The 24,668-nt window shown below is 43.0% G+C and overlaps 1 protein-coding gene across 4 annotated transcripts in view; it reads right to left on the bottom strand.

Annotated features, from left to right (window-relative positions):
- svep1 (sushi, von Willebrand factor type A, EGF and pentraxin domain containing 1) overlaps positions 1-24,668 on the bottom strand; it is a 267,906-nt gene that overhangs the window by 56,885 nt on the left and 186,353 nt on the right. For all 4 annotated transcript variants that reach the window (XM_063048990.1, XM_063048991.1, XM_063048993.1 and 1 more), the window contains 7 exons: positions 23,976-24,152; positions 23,371-23,455; positions 18,867-19,058; positions 17,565-17,732; positions 15,711-16,383; positions 11,146-13,994; positions 4,982-5,210 (listed from right to left, as the gene is read on the bottom strand). In XM_063048990.1, coding sequence (XP_062905060.1) covers positions 4,982-5,210; positions 11,146-13,994; positions 15,711-16,383; positions 17,565-17,732; positions 18,867-19,058; positions 23,371-23,455; positions 23,976-24,152 — 4,373 coding nt within the window. The remainder of the gene's footprint in view (positions 1-4,981; positions 5,211-11,145; positions 13,995-15,710; positions 16,384-17,564; positions 17,733-18,866; positions 19,059-23,370; positions 23,456-23,975; positions 24,153-24,668) is intronic.

Here is a 24,668-nt window from a genome sequence, read left to right as displayed (position 1 = left end):
CTACCATCACTAAGTTCCACACAATCATTATCTTGGGGATCAGTACTGAGTGGCAATTCAACTGAACCAGACTGACTATAAGATCAGGTCTGAGGCGTGATCAATATTCACCTTCCAGGGCCCGAGGAGCTTTTTGTTAATGTCAGCTTTCAAGCACAGCTGCATGGCCCTTCCAAGGGTCAAAGAGTTTTTTTGACTCAGTTAAGCATTTAACCAATAGTCTTGCTCAGCTTCTTATCATGAACAGAACAACGAGGTTTTTGTTGGTCCATGATTTAATCTAGAAAAGAGTGGGTCCATGTTGTCCTAATTAAACATTGCATTCACTGTGCCTGACAAATATAACTGAAAACATCACATGTGGATGATGTAAACTAGAAACAAAACAGTATAAATGTTAGAAACGCAAACACGAGGAAATCTGCAGATGCTGGAATTTTAAGCAACTCACATAAAAGTTGCTGGTGAACGCATTAGAAAGTTGAGTCAGGATTGTTAGGAATGATGATGTGGAATGACAGAGAGATGGGGTGACAGAAATTAGACCTAGAATTTATTCCCCAGCCTTCAGCTTCTGCGAACGTCAACTTGTTCTATTCAACTAACAAAAATTATGTCTTTAGTTTGTAAGCATTGTACCTGTGTTTGGAAATTCTTTATAGTTTTGACATTGTTTGTAATTTGATAAGCTTTTATAAGTTGGAAAACCTCTGTGAATTTTAGTGTACGGTGGGGGGGAGTACATGTTGAGAATTATTCATTTAAATTATATGTGTCTCACTAAAAATAAAATAAATTGTGTTTAAACTAATTTGTTAGCTGGAAGTATCTCCTGGTCGGGAGGGATAATTCATTATTCAAATAATGGTTATTGACAGCTACATCTTGTCATGGAGACTAAATAGAGAAGTAAACTGTTCATGTAGTGTAGATTTATACAGTTATAATCTCCTTAAAGAGAGGGTACTAATAAATGCTTAATATATTGGACAGGGATTAAAGTTTTCTCTTAAGTTTAGAGTTAAGTTTTGCGGACAGCAGACTCAATATCATCACAAAGGCAGGATGCCTTGTGGGTACTGGCCCATTTCCTAGTGTTCCAAAGTCTTCCCATCGTCTACAAATCTCAAGAGGGGAGGATGATTGCAAACATTGTACTTGCCTGAAGAAGTGCTCAAGCCCAATACCATCCAGCATAAAAATGCTATTTAATCAGCATCCTGACAACCACTCATAGCATTCATTCTCTGCAGTGCTGTCGTACTCTGGTTGCAGAAGTTACTACCTAAAAATGGCAATGGACTTATTTGTCAATAGAACTTTGACAGCATCTCTCAAATCTCTGACCTCCAGCATCAGTAAGGAGGAAGGAAGCAAGTTCGTGGAATGGTTTCACCTACAGGTTACTCGCCCTGATTTGGAACTATATTGTTGTACCTTCATTGTCAATGGGTCTAAATGCTGGAACTTCCCACACCAGCACCTTATGGAAACATCATCAGAAGGACTGCACTGATTTATGAAGGTGGCTCAATGTCATTTTCTCAATTTTGAGCTATAGTGTCTAGAGGGTGGTGGGGTGCAGTTACATCTCTACCAAAGGAGGTGCAGGGTGCTCTTTCCCTCGCTAGCTTGCAGGTCACCCTTGGGCAAGGTGTAGCACCTGCTTAACCCCCTCCGATCAGGGTTATGTGAAACCATGGGAGCAGATGGTGGATATTCGTATGAGCAGCTGGTGCATATCACAAGTCCTGGTTATGCAACCTCTGATGCCAGGCGGACAATCTCTGAAGAGTGTTGATAATGGGTGGGTGATCCAGCTTGTAAAGACACTGCCCAGAAGAAGGCAATGGCAAACTACTTCTGTAGAAAGATTTGCCAAGGGCAATCATGGTCATGAGACCATGATCACCCACATCATGACATGGCACATAATAACGATGATGTTGATGATAATGACAGTATCTAGAATCATGTTTCATTATCTCTGGATATGCATTTGGTCACTTAGAAATGATATGAGCAGAAGTTCCTTTACACAAACCTTTGCAATCCTCTACCCAGAGGGCAGAGGAGGTTTAATTGTTATCTCATTTAATAGGTAGTTTGTTACAGAGGGAATCGAGGAATATGGAACCGGACAGGACAGGGAATCATGTATGAAAATAATGCAGGGCTGCAGGTCTGAAGAGTTTTTCCCATTGCTTCACTGTGTTCTTACATTGTCACTGATTGTCTACTAATTGAGAGATTAAGCTGATGTTTGGCCTGTTAAATGCTGTTTGAATGGTAAAGTGTCAGCAGGTAGAAGATCAAGTGTTAAAAAACTCCAGGAATACTGCCAACCAAAAGTTGCAGTATAGGTTGAGTAGCCCTTATCTGAAAGGCCTGGGGCTGGAACTGTTTTGGATTTTTTCAGATTTTAGAAAATATAATGAGATAGCTTGGGATCGCCATCAATTCCGATTCTGAATTTATGCAATACTGGAGAGCAATCTTCTCACACTTGTTCATTACACATGTGTGCTTAACAGCAAGAATTTTTACGTACTATTAATATAATGTGTGCAGGGCGAGAAAAGCAGCACAGTGGCATCAGGTAAATACCTAAATCAGCTGTCGAACAACAACAAACAACAGCAGGCGTTTGGCCTCCGCCTGCGATGCAGTGTTTTGATTAAAAGGTGACAGTACACTGTATTTGTATTTTACTTTTTGTTAGGTTTTATGTGAGGTATAATAACAATCAGCACTGTAGACTTGTTCTGCTGTTGGATTTTCATCAGCGACAATCTTCGCAAACTCGCCAATGAATTTCCCTACTGCTTCTTTATCTCTAAAAGTTTTAAAATCTTTAAAAATTTAATGCTGTGCCTTTTCTTAAATTTCTGCAACCAGCCTACTGATTATTCACAATTACCTTCATTTTTCAGTTCGTCACAATAGATCTTTCTTTGTTTCATGGTCAGCATACTGCTAAGCAGCAGATGTTAACCAACGCTGAAGAATCCACTCTCTCAATACACATTCGAGAACTTTATTTTTCACTTTATGCAGAGTTTTTCTATTTTTCATTATCTTTTGTTCATTACATATGTGAGGTCACTTCTCAGAACTGTCCGAGGTGTACAGACCTGCACATTATCTAGGTGTTTGACTGTGAGCTTCTCAGTCTCTATTCAGCTGGCTGCCATTTTTGTTTTCTCCTAGACGATCACAATTTCGCAACGTTCTTTGATTACAATCCCTTCGAGAACACGATGGCCAAAATATCAGACCCTTGGTCTGCGTGGCAGCAGCGCCACTTGGCTTACAGATCAGAGTTCACAACTGTGTAGGGTAACGTAATAGGTGGAAATGTACGTAATTCACAACCACTGACATTGAGCTGGGGTTCACTTTAAGAGGCTGGTCTGACGTGATGATGTAATTATGTAAAGTTCAGTTACTGTGTTTTGTGCTCAGTGTTTGGAGAACAATAAATGAGTTGTTATGGTTTTTCTTAAACATAAAGCAACTCACGCTATTTTATTTATGAAAACCTTCATGGTCTTCAGTTTTTGCAGCTGCCTGTCACTGTTCAGTTGAGACCATTGACATTCATGAAAACTTGCTTCACAAGAGTCTGAGGAATGGGCTGGAGGTTGGGAAAAGGGTTGGTAATGAAGAGCTGATTCCAGAGCGTGTTGAGCTCTGCTCAGCTTGTATCTTTGTACAGTCCACAGGAGTCCTTTTGCTAGCCCTAGGCTGGTAGGTTTCTCCTCAACAACATTTTTGGACTTTACTGAAATCTACAACTATAGCTGTAAGAAACACAGGTTACGTTATCTCTGCCTGGTTTTAAAATGGCACAGTACAGACAGGTAAAGCACAACATGATCAGCATGGTCATCTTCAGCGATTGCAATAAATGTCCAACACAATTCCAAGTCCCTCAGCACCCCGTTTGGTGTCATCTTCCTGTGGGTCAGCAGATTCAGAAGCTGTGGGTTCAATTCCCACATTATAGCTTTGAGAACTGACACACTGGTGCAGTTCTGAATGAATACTGTACAATCAGTGATTCTTCTGTCTATCAATAGAAAGATTAAGATGAAGTTTGAACTCTAAAGTGATATAATCCCATGGTTCCACTCTAAATGAAAACAAGCAAGTTCTCACCTTAGCCATGTCAGAGTGTAGCCTAAACACAACTTTACTAATCCAGATTTCTCCCTGCAGTGAGTGGGAGATTGTGCACACCTACCACCAGGCTTAAGAACAGCTTCTACCCTGCTGTTATGTTAAATAGATCCCTGGTATGGTAAATTGGACTCTTGACCTCATAATCTATATACTTTATTATGATCTTATGCCTTATTGTTTATCTGCACTGCACTTTCTCTGTACTTGTTACACTTTATTCTGCATTGTTATTGTTTTACCTTGTTCTACTTCAATGCACTGTGTAATGATCGGATCTGTATGAATATTACACAAGATAAGTTTTTCACTGTATCTCAGCACATATAGCAATAATAAACTATTTTCAACTCCAGTTCCAAACTCGCTGCTGGCCTTTCCACAACTATGACTGCACTTCAATGACGAAGCTTTCAATAACTGTCAACTCTTCTTGAGTTCTTTGAGGCTCGCTCCCTGAGGCTCTGCTGCACAAATTCAAATCTCTCCTTTCTTATCCATGTGAAAAGAATGAAGCCTTACCAATGCAATATCGTAATTACACAGCGTCACATGGAACCTTCAGCACACAAATACGTAGGTCTTCTATGCCAGTATTTATACCTACACGATCCTCCTTCCATCCTGCTTTATCACAACCTTCTGCTCCCAGATAGATAGAGCACTCTTCACAAAGGTGCTGTTTTATAATTCCGCCCAACATGGTTTGTTGCGCATGTTTACAAATGAAATATAGAGCAAATTGACTGCATTTCAACACAGGACTTGCTTGTAAAGTAAACACTCTAAGTCTGTTTACCTGGCAAGTAGATCGGTTTGCGCCTGACAGTCGGTATCCTTCTCCACAGGAGATGATTATACTTTCATTGACAGTGAACAATGTTCCCGAAATAACCACCTTTGCCTGAGCGTTGAATGGCAGGGGGCAGCTCTGAGGTTTGCACGCAATACTCTGAGTGGACCAGGAGCCACCCTCCAAACACGTCTGAGAATCCGTCTCTGATCCCATGGTGTATCCCTCCGAACACCTGCGGGAAAAGACCTGTCAGTTTCCCCCAAGTCTCTTTCTTTAGCATTTGCAAAAACCAAAATGTGCTTTGATTCCCGGATTTTATTTCTGAGCATGACTTCATATATAGCAGTCCTACTGGAAAGTACTGTTGCCTCTGTTACACAAAGTCATGGATTCAAACACAAACCTTAAAGGCAAAAACCTAGGTTGACATTTAGGGAGCTGCCACTGTTGTAGAAAAGCATTGTGAATGAGACATTAAGGCCTGCCTTGTTGGTAGACATTAAAAGCGGCCTGAGTAATGGTAAATTTATGACTTTATTAACTTGCTGTATCTAGAGCAGGTGAGAACGAGCTACTCGATGTAATCCAAACTTCTAGCACTTGGTCTGTAAGCTTGCAGGTCCTAGCTTTTCAGGTACAGCTCCAGGCACATTTTAAATACGTCTCCCTCATGAAGTGGCATTTTTCCCTTTAGGTGTCTCTAGCATTTAATGAGATGTGTGGCTTAATTCTGTATACTCTCATATTTCTCATTTCCCTTAATACCTTAACAAAAATCTGTAGCTAAAACTAACAATTGATTCTTTAACAACGGCTGCTGATAAACATAAACAGGAGAAAGTCTGCAGATGCTGGAAATCCAAAGCAACACATACAAAATGCTGAAGGAACTCAGCAGGTCGGGCAGCATCTATGGAAATGAATAAACAATTGATGTTTAAGGCTGAGGTCCTTCTTCAGGACTGAAATGGAAGACGGAAGACGATGGAATAGAAAGGTTGGGGGAGAGGAAAGAGAATAGCTAGAAGGTGATAGGTGAAGCCAAGTGGGTGGGAAAGGTAAAGGACTGGAGAGGAAGGAATCTGATGGGGGAGGAGAGTGGACCATAGGAGAAAGGGAAGGAGGAGGGAACACAGGTGGAAGTGATAGGCAGGTGAATGATAGAGGAAAAAGGCTAGAGCGAGAAATAGAGGAAGTGGGGAGGGGGAGGGATTTTTTTTCCCCGAAGGAGAAAATGATATTCATGCCATCAGGTTGGAAGCTACCCAGACAGAATATAAGGTGGTGCCTCCTCTACCTTGAAAAAACAATTTTAACAGTGAAAAAAACAATTAGACTCAGAATTGAATGCATGTCAGTTCTGACAGGGTTTGCAGGTCATTACTTCCTACAAAGTGGAACCTAACGTCATGCATGTTTGAAATGCTTCACTCCCAGATGATCTAAATGCCTTTTATGCGTGCTTGGTAAGGGAGAATAAAACTACACCTATGCGAATCTCTGCAGCATCTGGTGACCCTGTGATCTCTGTCTTGGAAGCCGACATCAGCATATTTTTCAAGAGGATGAGGTGTCAGGCTCTGATGGTGTACTGGTAGGGCTCTGAAAGTCTGTGCCAACCAACTGGTAGGAGTGTTCAAGAACATCTTCGATCTCTCACTGCTGTAGTCAGAGGTTCCCATCTGCTTCAAAAAGGGTGACAATCATTCAAGAAGAGCAGGACGAGCTGCCTCAACGACTAACAGCCAGTGACATTCACATCTACTGTGATGAAGTGCTTTGAGAGATTGATCATGGTTAGAATCAACACTTGCCTAAGCAGAGATCTGTACCCATTGCAACTTGCCTATCACCACAATAGGTCTACAGTGGATGCAATCTCCTTGACTCTCCACTTGGCCTTGGATCACCTGGAGAATAGCAATATCAATGTCAGGCTGCTGTTTATTGATTACAAGTCAGCATTCAATACAATCATACCCTCAGTTCTAATCAACAAGCTCCAAAACCTGGGCCTCTGTACCTCCCTCTGCAACTGGATCTTTGATTTTGACACTGGAAGATCACAATCTGTGCGGATTGGAAATAACATCTCCTTGCTGACAATCAGCACTGGATCAGCTCAAGGATGTGTGCTTAGCCCACTGCTCTACTTTCTCTACACCCACGACTGTGTGGCTAGGCACAACTCCACTACCGTCTATAAATCTGCTGATGACACAACTATTGTTGGCAGAATTTCAGATGGTAACAAGGAGCCATATAGGAGCGAGCTAGATCAGCTGGTTGAGTTGTGTGGCAGCAAAAATCTTGCACTCAACATCATTAAGACTAATGAATTGATTGTGGTCTTCAGGAAGGGGAAGTCAAGGCTTCACACACTGCTCCTCATTTGGGGATCACTGGTGGAAAGTATGGGAAGTTTGAAACTCCTGGGTGTCAACATCTCTGAAGATCTATCCTGGGCCCAAGATATTAATTGCAATGATGTAATTACAAAGAAGGCAATGACAGTGGTTATATTTCATTAGGAGTTAGAGGAAACTTGATATGTCACCAAAGACACTTGCAGATTTCTACAGGTGTACTGTCTGTTATGGAGGGGCCACTGCACAGGATCAGAAAAAGCTACAGAGAGTTATAAAGTCTGCCCGCTCCATCATGGGCAGTCCCTTGCATCCAGGACACGTTCAAGAGGCAATATTTTAAAAAGGAAGCATCTATAAGGACCTCCATCATCCAGGACATGCCCTCTTCTCATTGCTATCATCAAGGAGGTGGTACAGGAATCTGAAGACACACACTCAATGTTTCAGGAACAGCTTCTTCCCCTCCACCATCAGATTTCTGAATGAACATTGAACCCATGAACACTACTCGTTAGACCTATTGTCTCAGCTTGCTCCTGCCCCACCAAACTCGTTTCTGCATACCTCAACACGGTTTTATCCCCCCTTGTTCAATCCCTTCCTACCTATGTTTGTGACACTTCTCACGCTCTTAAATTTTTCGATGATTTTAAGTTCCCTGGCCCCCACCGCTTTATTTTCACCATGGATGTCCAGTCCCTATATACTTCCATACCCCATCAGGAAGGTCTCAAAGCTCTCTGCTTCTTTTTGGATTCCAGACCTAATCAGTTCCCCTCTACCACCACTCTGCTCCGTCTAGCGGAATTAGTCCTTACTCTTAAAAGTTTCTCCTTTGGCTCCTCCCACTTCCTCCAAACTAAAGGTGTAGCTATGGGCACCCGTATGGGTCCTAGCTATGCCTGCCTGTTTGTTGGCTTTGTGGAACAAACTATGTTCCAAACCTGTTCTGGTATCTGTCCCCCACTTTTCCTTCGCTACATCGATGACTGCACTGGCATGCTGAGCTTGTTGACTTCATTAACTTTGCCTCCAACTTTCACCCTGCTCTCAAGTTTACCTGGTCCATTTCCGACACCTCCCTCCCCTTTCTAGATCTTTCTGTCACTATCTCTGGAGACAGCTTATATACTGATGTTTTCTATAAGCCTACTGACTCTCACAGCTATCTGGACTATTCCTCTTCTCACCCTGTCTCTTGCAAAAATGCCATCTCCTTCTCGCAATTCCTCCATCTTCGCCGCATCTGCTCTCAGGATGAGACTTGTCATTCCAGGACAAGGGAGATGTCCTCCTTTTTTAAAGAAAGGGGCTTCCCTTCCTCCACCATCAACTCTGCTCTCAAACACATCTCCCCATTTCACACACATCTGCTGTCAGTTCTCCTTCCCGCCACCCCACTAGGAATAGGGTTCCCCTGGTCCTCACCTACCACCCCATCAACCCCTGGGTCCAACATATTATTCTCCGTAACTTCTGCCACCTCCAATGGGGTCCCACCACTAAGCACATCTTTCCCTCTCCCCCACTCTGCTTTCCGCAGGGATCACTCCCTATACGACTCCCTTGTCCATTCGTTCCCCCCATCCCTCCCCACTGATCTCCCTCCTGGCACTTATCGTTTTAAGTGGAACAAGTGCTACACATGCCCTTACACTTCCTCCCTTACCACCATTCAGGGCCCCAGACACTTCACCTGTGAGTCGGCTGGGGTGATATACTGCGTCTGGTGCTCCCGACGTGGCCTCCTATATATTGGCGAGACCCGACGCAGACTGGGAGATCGTTTTGCTGAACACCTACGCTCTGTCCGCCAGAGAAAGCAGGATCTCCCAGTGGCCACACATTTTAACTCCACATCCCATTCCCATTCTGATATGTCTATCCACTGCCTCCTCTACTGTAAAGATGAAGCCACACTCAGGTTGGAGGAACAACACCTTATATTCCATCTGGGTAGCCTCCAACCTGATGGCATGAACAGTGACTTCTCTAACTTCCGCTAATGCCCCACCTCCCCCTCGTACCCCATCCATTATTTATTTATATACACACATTCTTTCTCTCCCTCTCCTTTTTCTCCCTCTGTCCCTCTGACTACCCCTTTTGCATCCTCTGGGTTTCCCCCCCCTCCCCCTTTTCCTTCTCCCTGGGCCTCCCATCCCATGATCCTCTCATATCCCTTTTGCCAATCAACTGTCCAGCTCTTGGCTCCATCCCTCCCCCTCCTGTCTTCTCCTATCATTTTGGATCTCCCCCTCCCCCCCCACTTCCAAATCTCTCACTAGCTCTTCCTTCAGTTAGTCCTGACGAAGGGTCTCAGCCCGAAACGTTGACTGTACCTCTTCCTAGAGATGCTGCCTGGCCTGCTGCATTCACCAGCAACTTTGATGTGTGTTGATTGAATTTCCAGCATCTGCAGAATTCCTCTTGTACTCGTTTATTTCCCTTCTTTTTGCCCTACTTATTTAATAAATATACTTATTGTAATTCATAGTTTATTATTATGTATTGTAATGAACTGCTGCCACAAAACAACAAATTTCATGACATTTGCCAGTGATATTAAACCTGATTCTGATATGTCTCTGAATGCCTTTGAACGTCAAGAGTAGGTAGTTAGATTTTCTTGTTGGTGGTAATACATTGCCTGGCACTTGTGTTACAAAGATGATACTTGTCACCTATCAGCCTGTACCTGATTGTTGTCCAAGTCCTGATGCATGAGGGCATGGATAAGATTTGCTGACTTTTGCAGAAATAAGAAAAAATTAAATTTGCTTCCTTTGCAGAAATAAAAGCAGAAAATGCTGGAAATGCCTATCAGGTCAAGCGGCAGAACAGTTAATATTTCAGATGAAAGATCCTTCATCAGAACTGAGGGATTTGATGACCTGAAATGTTAACTGTTTCGCTTTCCATGGATGATGAGTATTTTCAGCATTTTCCATTTTTATTTCAGATTTCTGGCATCTGCAGACTATTTTGATTTTGAGTTTCTGAGTTGCATATTGAACTGAAGACTGCACGATCATCAGTGATCACCTTTAAAATTCCGTCCTTAGGAGCTACATAGCCTATCACACGTTCTGACCTTAGGTCGGCAGCCCTGGAGGTCACAGCCGTTCAAGTAGGCGTCTACAACTTCTTCAGTATGATGATGCTTTCTTTCTCTACTGTCATTTCAGTGAGTTCCACCTCTAAAGGTGAAAAGATTTTTCCTTATCTCCCTTCTAAACCTTCTATCAATCTACCTTAAGCTCATGTCCTTTTTGGCATTTGGCTCCATTTTAAGGAAAATGGCTTCTTCCATTTTGTCTTCTCTCATAATTTTACATATCTTGCTTACATCCTGGAAGACCAAAGGCGTTTGACTGGTACACACACATGTTGGCTTAGCTTGGCCCCAGGTTCTGCTGGCTTAGCAGGTTAGAGTTGGGAGTCTCCAAAGTCACTGTGAGGATCCCTGGCACTGTGTTGAAGAGGAGCAGAGGAGCCATAAGTTCCTGTTAGTGTCCTGGTCACCACCTGGTCACCACCTGGTCAGACTGCTAGTGAGAACCTACTACAGCCAAACAGACGCTGTTGCCAAGCTTCTTCTATTTTAACAATGCTTCCAATTCAATAGTCTGTAAAAGACTTTTTAAGTTTCAAAAAGTGTCCAAGAAGCCCATTTTGTTAATATATTGGACAGAAGCAATCTTTAACTGTGGACCAAACCAAATGCAATAATGGACACTTATACTTGATATATAAGGATATTATTTATAAATAATTCGGAGTGAACATCATGCTAACCTGTAATGAACTCTGCTCCCAAACGTATACTGGTCGCCTACAACAGTAGCGTGCTGCACTGGTGGAGGAGGTCCGCAGGCCACCGGCTCACAGGTTGGATATGGCTGACTCCATTTGCCCCTCTCTGTGCAGAGCACTTCCGCCTTCCCCTTCATGATGTAGCCAGGAAAACAGTTGTAGGCTATGGTGTTCTCAGGCAAGGAGGTGCTCCCGTTAAAGAAGGCATTGTGTATTAATGGCGGTGAACCGCATGAAATTCGGCCACAGTAGGGAAGGCTTGAATTCCACCTCCCCTCAGATTCACACAGAACTTGAGAAGCGCCCAGTAACTTAAATCCCTCCATGCACTGGAAGGTTATTAGGTTTCCACAACTGAAATCTTGATCGGTGGTAAACCCATTACGGATGTTCGGATATGGACAGCTGCACGGTTCACATTTTGGAACACTGTCACTCCATGACCCGTTCCGTAGACAATACCTGACTGAGATCCCTATCAGCCCATACCCATGAAAGCATATGTACTTCACCGAGTCCCCAAAGCTAAAGCTAGACCCATTGATTAATCCGTGGGAGATGTCTTCTGGAGGACCACAGTTGACTGGGGTGCATTGTGGTACCACATCACTCCAACTCCCATCTCCCTGACACACAAGACTTGGTGCACCAACCAATAAATAACCATCCATACACCGGAATTGTACTTCCTTCCTGAAGGTAAATTCACTTCCTGTGATATAGCCATTCGGCAAGCCAGTGAGTGGCGGGCATGCTGCTAATAGGCATTGTGGTGTCTCCCCACTCCAGCTCCCGTTGGCAAGGCAGGTGCGAGTCCAGTCCCCTTTAATTAGGTAGCCATTGTTGCAACTGTAATTTGCCAGGCTCTGGAAGGTGTAATTCAATCCAGTCACATTGCCGTTGTCAGGACTGGGAGGTAGCCCACAGGACACTGGGACGCACTGTGGTACTTCTCCACTCCACTCCCTGTTGCTCTGGCAAGTCCTCTGAACAGGCCCAACTAGCTGAAACCCAGAGCTGCAGTCGTAAGCTATTACGCTGGTGTAGGTGTAGTTGGTGCCCTTCGTGATGCCGTTTTCGATTGGGCTGGGTGAGTCGCACGATACCGGTTGACAGGTCGGAGGCGTGCCATTCCATTCGCTGTTTGAAGTGCAACGCCTGGTGCGTGAGCCAGCGAGCTCGTAGCCTAGATCACACCCGTACTCTATCATACTGCCGAGCAGGTTACTGGAAAACCTAACTTGACCGTTTTCAGGTTTGACCGGGAGCTTGCACTCTATCAGAAGGCAGACGGGCGCACTCCCATTCCACGTGCCATCTTCTTGGCATTCCAGCACATGGTGCCCTATCAGCTCATAGCTGCTGTAACAGTAGTACTGAATCACGGTTCCACTTGTGAACTCGGACGTCTGGTGAAGGTCTATGCTCGGATTGTTCCACATTTGCTTATTGTCACTGGAGCCTAGGTGTGGGACTCGCTCCGAGATGGAAGCAGCGATGCCTTTCTTTGGATTGAGGCCTGACGGGAGGAGATTGGTTACGATATCAGAGCCACTTCTTTTTACAGATGCTCCGTCCACGTCCCCGTCCTCATTCTGTATGACCAAGTACCCTCCAAAATCAATATGTGGGGGGAGGCCACAATCTACGGGCACGCAGTACGGTGAGGTATTGGACCAGGAGGTTTCCTCACAGATGCGCATAGAGGTACCAATCAAATGGAACCCAGGGAAACAGCTGTAGAAAATGAGAGCACCAAAGCTATAATCAGAGCCCTCGACAAAACCATTCTCTATAAGCTGAGGTGGTTCACATTTGAAAGGCTTGCAAATAGGTGCTTCTGCGTCCCACTCACCTGTCTCCAAACAAATCAGCTTTTCTTGGCCTTCCAGCTTAAATCCTGTGTTGCAAACATATGTTATGGTTTCTCGGTGATATAGTTTCTCAAAGATTGGTCTTCCATTTGTTATTTCTTGTGGGGTTGGACATTCAACTGGCTGGCAAACTGGCCTTCCCCCCAGCCACTCACCATTCTCACCACAGGTGACGGTAGTGTTTCCCTTTAAGTGGAAGCCCGGCTTGCAGGTGTACACGGCATGGCTCAGATAGGTCAGGCCCTGGGTGTCCACGATTCCATTTCTGATCAATTCAGGATGAGGGCATTCAATGGGCACACACTCCGGCACAGCTTGGCCCCAGGTTCTATCGGCTTGGCAGGTCAGGAATGGTTGTCCCCGCAACACAAACCCATTGGTACAAGTGTACTTGACAATGCTTCCAAAGTGAAGGTCAGAAAACAAAGTATCACCATACTGAACGTCTGGAGGCTTCCCACACACGACGGGCTGGCAAACAGGGAATGAGTCGTTCCACTGCTGGGATTCCAGACACTTTAGACTCGCTGGGCCCTCCAGCGTATAGCCCTCTGCACATTCCAGCAGAATGGTTCCACTTGTGTTGGTCTTGTGGACCAGTAGATTGCTCTCCTGTCCGAGCGACCATGGTTCAGGGCATCTCAGGGGTATGCACCGTGGGTGCCCACTTCTGTTCCACAGTCCATCCTCCTGACAGGTCATTATCGCGTTCCCAGAGACCACGTAACCTTCCTCACATTTGAGCTCCACTCGTGAGTTGAGAGTGAAATCAGACCCGATGAAGTGTCCGTGTTTGGTGGCTGGAGGTAGCCCGCAGTTCACCTGGATGCATGAAGGGGGAGACTCGCTGTGCCAGTGCCGATTTCCTTGGCAGGTACGAATGGGACTCCCCACCAATCGAAAGCCATGATGACAGTAATAGCTGACTTCACTCTGAAACAGCGTGCCATTTTTAATCTGTGATTCAAGAAAACGTACAAAAAAAGATTAATCTTTCCAGCCATCTCTTATGTTATCAGTCATGGATCAGTGGGCAACTTATGCCTTTACATCCAAAAGTTGTGGGCTCAAGTCCCATTTCAGGGCTTGAGTGCAAAAATCAAGGCTCCAATCTCTAGTACTTCAACAGTTGGGCATATGAGCCTTTGAAAGAATCACTAAACAGGAGCCTTATGGTGGTTTGAGAAAATTCCCAGGCAGATTTTGAAGAGCATTGGAAAAAGTTACCCACTGTCATGGACAATATTTATTACTCAGTATCACGGGGGAAAGCATTATTAATTGCTGCATTGTTTACATTACAATGTGGGTGCACTTTAATTGTACAGCACTGGCTGACAAAGTTTGGGGCATTCTAAAAATAAATAGAAAACTTTATTTTTTCTTTTTTTCCAGTAGTATCTTGGACCATCAATTTAAATATTGTTAAGAATATAAGGATTTACGGTATCTGCTTGTTGAATATCAATACTTTCCATTAAAAATTTTGCAAAATATTGTCCTTTAAACATTTCTTAACTCATGTGAAATGAGACTTGGGTACTACAGAAAATTAATTGCTCTTTCAGCCTCATTACATTTTATTTTTGTGCAATATTTTGCTGCATTACATTCATTATGAATACACTATATTATTTTCAACATTGAGACTTAAAAAAAATCAGCACTGTGATAAACTGGGTTAAGGACAGCATTCCGTTTTACCATTAGTTTTTGCTGTTAGTGGCTGCATTTAATTTGATTTCATTTGCAGCATTTCCTGATTTATGACTTTAGCTATAAAGAGTACTTCATTGGCTGTAAAGTGATATCTGAGAGTTCTTGAAGCACCATTAAAATACAAGTTCTGAAAAAGTGAAAGGCAGAGAAAACAAAGAGGTTTCTTGCTGATCTGTACACTGATACTACAAGGGATAGAAGTTTGTCCTGTTGTTTAAGTTGCACGTGTGATAACTTTCAGAAACGAAGGTCAACATGCATATGTTACATTTACATGTACAAGGTGAATGACCTGGATGACAAAAAACTATTATATCCACAGATTTAAGATAATTGATCAAGTTAACAGCCAATGTTTTTTGTCTATACTTCTACCGATCTATCAATGTTAAAGTATTTTCAAAATTCTTATCACAGAGGACTGGTTATGTATTTAAGTTAGGTTCAAGGCTTTTGCAACATGAATATATTAGCAAATTCTAAAAATTCACCCTTTACTCTTCTATATTTCAGTGAATGCAGCAACAGTTGATGTAATTTTGCCTCACTATTTTAAGATCTGTCCCAAGTCTACAGTGCTAGTTGGGGCAAAGAGATTTCCGTCACATGTAGATCTCAGGTGAGCATTGACCATGTCTCTCCTCCCCAGGTAAAGTCAACTCCAACCCAAGTCCTAATGAGGTCAAAGTCTACCTAGCTCCTGAGATCTAATATTAAAGGATCAGTAACTATTACGTTTTGGAATTTTTCTAGAGCTTAATGCCACAGATACCGGAAATGGAAAAAAGTGGAGACGCTCAAGAGATCAGGCAACATCTATGAAGCTAAGTAGAATCACAAACATTAACTTCTGTTCTCTGTATATGCTATAGTTTCCACTATTTCCTATTTTTAACCCTTGGTTATTTGTATGGTTTCCCCAAATGAGAGAAGACTTATAACATTGAAACTCACTTCGACACGTCCATTGGTGAGACGAGGGGGTTTTCCACATGAGACAGGCTGGCAGCTGGGTAGCTGGCCACTCCATTCTCCATCCGCCTGGCACGCTCGCTTCTTCTGGCCTTTGACGTAAAAGCCCTTGTTGCAGCTGTAGGCCACAATGGCGCCGAAGCTGTAGTTGGTCCCACTCACGTGGCCTCGCTCAATGACTGGCGGCTCTGCGCAGCGCACGGGGATGCACTGCACACTGAGTGGGGAGGGTTCCCACAGGCCCCCACGGACACATTCGATGGCGGTGGTGGTGTTCAGCATGAAGCCTTCCTCACACTTGTACATGACCTGCGAGCCAGCTGGGAACTTCTCTTTGTCGATGGTCTCCAAAATCACATGCGGTGCTAATGTTGGTTTCTTGCAGAAGTCTGCCACACAGTGTGGCACAGCTTTGCCTTCCAGTGGGGTCCATGCTCCGGTAGTGTCACAGACCAGCTGCGAGTTGCCCGAGATGCTATACCCATCTGTGCAGTAGTAGATCGCAATGTCCCCGAATAGCTGGTGGCCCGTTTCAGGAAATGCATGATCAATATCTGGAGCTGGGCCGCATGACAGGGGGACACACTGCATTGTGCTGTGGCTCCACATTCCGCTGGCCAGGCACTGCTTTGTCTCCACACCGAGCAATATGTAGCTGCCACAAAAAAGAGACAATCAGAGAGAAGATTAAGTCAGACATCAGAACAAGGGATTACAGACTTCAATCGGCATTGCTTTATATTGATGGCATTAATTCAGAGCAGTGTGTCACCTTCAGAACTGTTTCTAAAAGACCCATGAACACTGGAATTTTCAACTGCAAGGTGCTTTGAACAATGTTGTCAGATCTCCCTGTCTCAGGTCTCAGACAGACTGCAAACTCTCACAATTGCCAGCACTTGACTTTGCAGCTGCCACCTGGGCAGTCTCATGTACCAAGCCAATATACAGTACAAACAGAACTCTGGAGAGCAAACCCACTTAAATATCATGGTGCAATAACAGCAGGAGCTCACAGATAGTCACAAAACTTGGGTACTTGATCTGCCTGCTCCTGAGGAGAGGAAGCTGAGGACAACTATGAGTTTGAACTTCACTGGCAAAATAGGATAACATGTTCTAGAGGTCACAGATCTCAGTAAGGATAAAGAACGAGCTTGAGTGATGTTTCGGTAAATAGTGAAGTTTCAGGAGAACTAAGTTAGTAAAAGCAAAACTCTTGTTTTTCAGAGTAGAGAGATTACAAATTACATTGGAGGTGAATCAGATTGTGCTCGCATGATTTTTGACAACATCTGGGGAGTTTTATGCCAGAGGAAGTTTTAAAATCCTCTTGGAAGCTTGGGGGGGGTCAACTGTCCGAGAGACCTGGAGATGGGTTCAATATTGCTCTTCTGTGCATTAGGGCCTATTTTCACACCAACCCAGTTTTTTCCCCAGGAGTTTATACACCTATGTAAAACAGAAACCTTATTACAGTTATAGTGTCATCTATGGTTCAGTGTTTATGAACTTTTGCTTCTGAGATCTTGAGGTGCTCTGTAATTGCAAACCCTTCCTTCCAATGCCTATTTAGGTCAGCAACAATTTGAAAGTTATCCATGATAACATCCTAACTATCTTTCAGGAAAAATCAGTGCACTTACTCACTAGGAATTAAAAATACTTCTGTTCTCTCATGAAATGCGGGCATCACTGCCAATACCTGTCTATTCCAGAGTACCAAAGTGGATGGTCGATTGGCTGAATGGTCATCTGATCCTATGCTACTAGTCACAAGTCCTTCTGATATAGATTTTCTTAAATAAAATATATAGAAAAAGATATTGGTCCTACCCTTCTTTGCAGCTGTAGGAAATGAAGCTTCCAAAGGTGAATTTGTTTCCAACAACATTGGCATTGGGAAGTGATGGAGGGGGCCCACAGGATATGACCTCGCATACTGGTGGGGTGTCATTCCATTGACCAGTGCTGTTGCAGATTAAGGTATCTGGTCCATTGAGCCTTTAGTGATTCAAAAAGCAGATAATAACATAATACATCAGATCTTCAAATATTTCTGAAACATGCAAAACTGTAGCCTCTTAAAAAGGTAATAATCCATCTCCAAAGGCACTGGGGCATCAAACAACATTTGACCAGGACTACAAAGGACATATGACAAGAAGATTTTAAGAAGCATCTTAAAGGGTGGTTAAAAATGTGCAGCTGCTCAAAGAGGGAATTCCCAAGCTTAAAGGCCTACAGAACTAAAGGAAGAGCTGCCAATAACAGAATGGTGAAATCTACAAGAGTTAATATTCTAGAAATTCTGAGATTGAGGAGAAATGAAGGATTGGAACAAAGTATCAGGAAAGGGATGGGAGAAACCAGAAAGAGAGCGAAAATCAAGGAGGAGAATTTTTTAAATTGAGACACTACCAGACCAGGAGACAATGCAGGTCAGCAAACAGAATCGCAAAGAAATGCATCTGGAAGCCCCACTGGTGCCTTTGAGAAGACCGGACACCAATGATGAAACAAAGACAAAATGCTCAAGGAACTCAGCGGGTCAGGCAGCACCTATGCAAAGGGAATAAGTAGTCAACCTTTCAGACCGAGACCATTCATCAGGACTGGAAAGGAAGGGGAAAGAAGGCAGAAGTTCAGAACAAGTACAAGAAGGGTTGTATTTTCAAACACATTTAGCATACTAAAAACATCCCAAAGCATTCCACGGGTCAATTTATAGCCAAAATTTGATAAGAAGCCATACAAAGAAGTATTGAGATCTGAAATAAAAACAAAAGTGGCTGGTGATGCTCAGAGGCACAAAGTGGTGATCAAAGTGCGGTCTATTCTGCTCTTCATTAGCTCGGCCAAAATGATGAATATTTCCAGCACTTTCAGTTTTTATTTCTGGTGATATTAGAGAGGTAACCAAAAGCTGGGATAAAGCGTTCAGTTTTAAGGAGCACCAATAAAGTGGAAGAAACGGGGATGCTCTGGAAGGAAGGAATTCCACAGCTTATAACAGAGTTAGCAACAGCTGACAGGTAAGAAGTGAGAACCGAGAGCTGACTTAGAGATACTGGAGGAAGTTAAATTCTGCAGTTATAATGAGCAATGTCACAGATTATTATTTATGGGCTGACTTACTGATATCCACTGTTGCAGATGTATGTAACGGTGGAGAGGTATGTGATCCCATTCATTGCATTTCTACCATTGTCTGTATCCTGAGGAGTAGGACACATCAGAGGCTCACAGGTTGGTGTTTCATGACTCCAACTACCATTAGCTAAACAAGAGATTTCTGCTGCTCCAGACAACACATACCCCTTATTGCAACTATAAAAAGGGAGAAAAGTAGTATTTAATCTTTTGGTAGGAAAGAAGAGAAAAAGACATTTTTGGTAAGCATTATATAAAATGGCATAGAACTGTAAAACTCAGAAGAGCTTTGTGCTATTACTTATCTTCTGCATAATCCACATCCTGTATCCTAACCCTCATCTACCTAACTAGATTACTCTTAAATGCACATGTCCTATTCACTGTAACATGTGGTTGCAAGATCATCACACTCATAACTTTTGCAAGTGAGGTTGTGATGCAAATTCCAACACTCCCATAACTTTTAAAGTGAGGTCGTGGTTGCAAATTCAACACCCTCATAATGTTTGCAAGTGAGGTAATATTTCTAAGACCAAAGGTAAAGTTAACATGTCTTGGCAAACAAGAATGGACTTCCACACGTTACAAATGGCATGCTTCTCAGGGAGAGGATTTGTCAATCCCAAGTCGAGTAAGCCCAACTCCTGAGATAGGAACACAAAATTCTGGTTAACTTTCCAGTAAAGGGGTACAGATACACTGTTCAGATGAAGGATTAAGGCAAGGCTCATCTGGTCTCTCATTTTAAAAGAGGTTGGAAAGTATTCTGATGTCCTGGTGAATATTTACCCCTCAGTCAACATGGAACTTAGAACAGTACAGAACAGTAAAAGGCACTTCGAACCACACTGTTGTGCCAACCCAATTAAATTAGCAATCAGATGGCTAACTAATCTAATCACTTCTGCCTGCAAAATGTCCATATCCTTCCATATTCCATACATGCAAACGTCTTTTAAAAATGTCTAATGTTTCTTCCTCTACTGTCACCGGAAGCAGCTCACTCCAGGCACCCACCACTCTCTGTAAAAAAAAAAAATTGCCCCTTACATCTCCTTTGAAATGAACCCCTGTCACTTTAAATGCATGCCCTCTGGTATTAGACAATTCAACCCTTGGTAAAAGATATTGTCTGTGTACTCTATCTGTCTCTCGAAAATTTATAAACCTCTATTAAATCTCCCGTCAGCCTCCAGCACTCCTGAGAAAACAACCCAGGTTTGTACAACCTCTCATGCACATGACCTCTAATCCAGGCAACATCCTGGAAAAACATTTTTGTATCCTCTCCAAAGCCTCGACATCCTTCCTATAATGGGTGACAAGAATTACATGCAATACTTCAGATGCAGCCTAACTAGAGTTTTATAAAACTGCAATGTAACTTCCTGGCTTTTGAACTCAATGCCTCGACCAGTAAAGACCATATGCCTTCTAAACCACCCTATGAACCTGAAGTGCCTTCTGATACAGTGTGAAGTAAACAAAGAGTTTTCAATGATTGGCCTAGGCTGACCCCATAGAAAGTATTGCTGCAGGTCTGATCCACGGCTTGTCAAAATTGAGCTGATCTCAGATGACCTAAAATTGGAATTGGAGCCACTGATGTTGCTGATTTGGCTTAGATGGGAAAAGATATGACAGTTCTCTGCTTTGGGTCTTTCTGATCTAAGAAAGGGGACAATACTGAGTTTGGCTTGGTTGTTCCAAACATCTCTCTATATTCAATATTTGAGTCTAAAGATAGATCTATGCCAGCTAGGGTGAAGTACATATAAACACTGGGGTGATGATGAACAACATCACTCAACAAGAGCAGGAAGAGTGCAGAGGAGGGCACAGCCTTCTTCAAACTCAAAGCATTTGACTTCCTCGGTCTAGAGGGTCTGTGGAACATACCACAAAAATTTGTAACCTCCCATGGGATAGCAGGTAATTTTCAGAAGCAATGAGAACCTCTTCACACAAGGGTAACTACAATCCAAATCAAGGTCTCCTGAATCTTAGCAGTCGAGATGGAACATACAAGTGATACTCATGTCTAGCTGTGCTCCAAAGGCACGTTCATTGTACAAGTGATGGGCTTTGCATTTAGTACCCTCATAAATAAGGTCCTCAAGCAGCCTGCCCTTGTTGCCACATATTGTTCACCAACAGTAAAGGCTCATGACAAAACCTTTCAATGAGATGAAATCATATCTTAGGAGCCACCTCTTGGAACAGGCAGACAAGGATGATGGAATTCTCCAGCATCTTTAATGCGACAAAACAACTTCTGGCTAATTTGAAGAAAAGGGTATTTGAAGATCAAAACTTCTAGCTCGGCAGGGAACTTATTGTCTAACAGGTAGCAGCGATTTCTGCCTTTCTACATGCTGAGAGGGGAATGACTTAATAGGAATCTGAAGGGCAAGCTTTCCACCTTGAACGCGGTCCCTATATGGAATGAGCTGCCAGAGGAAGTGGTTGAAGCAGGTACATTAACAACATTTAAAAGACACTTGAACAGGTAAAAGGCTAGGAATGTTTTGAAGGGATATGGTCAAACACAGGAAATGGGACTAGCTAGGATGTGCATCTTGGTAGCTGGATGAACCAAAGGGCCTGATTCTATGCTATACCACTCCATGCCTGTAATTACTTAGCAGAGACCTTAAAGCACCGGAAAAATACCACCAATAACACCTCCACAAATTCTTCCAGATTAGCTGGAAGGATAAATAAACATCTGCATTCTCTCCAAACTAATATTCCCAGTAGTTTAGTACTAGTTTCTCAACACTGGGTGGGTCACATGGTTTGTATACCTGACACCATGTTCTTGAAACAAAGCTTATGAGGCAAGAAGAGAAGATGATTCAAGGATGTGCACAAGGCTTCCTTGAAAAAGACACCATTTGAAATATGGAGGACTACGTGGGAGGAAACAGTTGGACTGACCTTGGAGAAGGTTAAAAGCTCAACACAACACTGTGGGCTAAAGGGTCTATACTGTGCTATAGTGGCCTATGCTCTATGTTCTATGTTATATCCTGGGAATCTCTGGTGCATAACCATTCAAAGTGAGGAGTTTTGAGAAATTTGGTGAAATTCATTGTGAGCACACAGATGTCTTGTATAAGCACTTTCCAACCACTCACCTACTCACTTCACCTGCCACTGCATATCCCATTTGGAGAAGAGTATGCAGTTCTCACTATGGCCTCAGGATCTGTCTCAAACCCTCAAAACCACAGTTGAAGGCAAATTTATTTTTGACCTCAAGGGACTGCCGAGGAGTAGGAACCAATTTTGCTCAAGGTATGTTAACTTCAGCATGGAGGAGCAAAAATTAGGAACGATTAATTCATATGCTGTCAATGATACTGAATGATGATGAGTGGAGGATATTGAGAAGGTAAAACAAGCAATCAGATTCTAAGCCACTTTCAGTTAATGTATATTAAGGCAGTTCTGAATGTTGACTCTGCTTTCTTGCCCCGGGTTAGGATAATTGCATCCAGATTCATGAGCTGGGAGATGAATGATGGTAGAGGGAAAAGGAACTGAAAGGGAGAGAATTGTGTAACAATTTTTCTCCCCCATTGCATCACTGTCTGGTATGGAGGGGCCATAGCACAGAATTGGAAAAAGCTGCAGAAAGTTGCAATCTCAGCCAACGCCATCACGGGCACTAGTCTCACCAGTATCGAGAACACCTCCAAGAAGACAGCACCCATCATTAAGGACCCTCATCACCCAGGACATGCCCACTTCTCATTGGTACTACCAGGGAAGTGGCACAGAGTTTTGAATAGACAATGAATGCATGTACACTATCTCACACACATATTCTCATATTTTTACTCTCTCTCTCTCTCTCTCTCTCTCTCTCTCTCTCTCTCTCTCTCTCTCTCTCTCTCTCTCTCTCTCTCTCTCTCTCTCTCTCTCTCTCTCTCTCTCTCTCTCTCTCTCTCTCTCTCTCTCTCTCTCTCTCTCTCTCTCTCTCTCTCTCTCTCTCTCTCTCTCTCTCATTCATTATTTCTTATTGTAATTTATAGTTGTTTTATTTGGTATTGCACTGTGGTGCTTCCACAAAACAACTAATTCACAACATATGCCAATGGTATTAAACCTGATTCTACAGTGAGATTAAGTGCTAGCATTCAATTCCAGCAAAAGGCTCACTTAAGGCATTAGATTTAATGCATAATTATCTAAGCCAGTGTCAAAACCAACTTCCTGGGTAGACGAATTACTTAAAGGGAGGAATGACATTGGTGAAATAGGACTGGATCCTTAATGTTGACCCAAGGGATCTCCTTAAGTGATGAGCTGGAGATGATTGGTCTCCAACAACCACAGCCATTTTTCTTTGTTCTTTGTAGGATTCCATCGAAAGATATTTCTCTGCTGGACCCCTCTATTTTCCATTTGACCTAGGTCAAGAAGGGGAGGGAGGGAGGGAGCGAAGGAATGAAATCCAGTTTGAAAGACCCTTTTGTACCTGTACACCACCTTCATACCATAGGTGAAGTCACTGCCTTCAATCGTACCATTTGCTGGGATATCAGGCATGCCACAGGATCGAGCTGGGAAAGACAGATAACATAGCTGTAAACTGACAATCATACAAAGAATGACATTGTCACAATACCATGTAGATGTAGACATGTAGAAATGAAAGAAGGAGATGGTGGAAGTGATGGAATGGATGAAAGTTGTGAAATGAGCATTAGGAGTTCTTTTTACCCGGCCCTTTATCCAATTGGACAATCAGGGAGCAGCGCGGGTACCAAACATGTTGCACTCTTGGTTTGACATTCTCTCCAATAATCCCCCACACCATCCCTCAAAAGTCAGTTCCCCAAGAATCAACCGGGCCTGAAGAAAGAGACACTGAACCTGGTTGATACTGTTTCTCTGGAAATTCTTTCCAAAGTTTAACTTTTATTTAAGACTCCTAATGTGAGCTTCCTAAAAGTGACAACGTCGCTGCTCCACCAAAAAAAAATCAAAACTCTTCTTAATTTTATTACCATCCCCAATATCTGTTCTAATGAAGAGTCCCAGCGTGTTCACATTTAGCAGATTGTGACTTGTGTTGCCTACCTTGGCAGTGTGGCACCACATCACTCCACTGCCCATTCTCCAGACATGTGACATTTGGTGTCCCATTCAGCTGGTAGCCTTCTTCACAAGAGAAAGTCACCTGACCACCAACAAAGTGCAGAGCACCCTCAGCCAATCCATGAACAGGTCTCCCAGGGTCTTCACACCGGATTGGATCTGAGCAATAGTACATGGAGGAAAGCAGAGGGATTCATCTTTCCACATGGATTAGAGTGGTTTAGAAAGCCAATTGGTTCCCACCAGCCTGCACCCTGCCCTTCTTCATTCACACTTCCAGATTCTTCATAACACTCCTCTGCTAATCACTTCAACTCTCCCTGTGGGAACAAGTTCTACATCCTCCCCATCCTATATATTGAAGCAGTTCCTGATGGGATTAAATATTCTCAGTGTAGTTTAAATAAAATAAGAAATCATTACAAATTTTCAGCACAAAGTAAATTTCCAGTACATGGATTACTAACTTTGAAGAAATATTGTGGGTTTCATTAAATATGTACAGTATCTATGATAGTGATCATATTATAACTAATGACCTCCTGTGCTTTAATCTTTAACCTCATCAACCAATATAGTCTCCATGGGGAATAAGTTTGTTTATCTTTCCCTGCTCTTTTAAGGAAATAAGTTATCCCTTTGTGCCTGCAGCACAGTAGCATAACACTTTACCGT

This window comes from Mobula hypostoma, chromosome 5 (assembly GCF_963921235.1).
Source record: "Mobula hypostoma chromosome 5, sMobHyp1.1, whole genome shotgun sequence".
NCBI classification, from domain to species: Eukaryota; Metazoa; Chordata; class Chondrichthyes; order Myliobatiformes; family Myliobatidae; genus Mobula; species Mobula hypostoma.
Note: the sequence above shows the minus strand (reverse complement) of the source record. Positions and strands in the feature narration are given on the sequence as shown.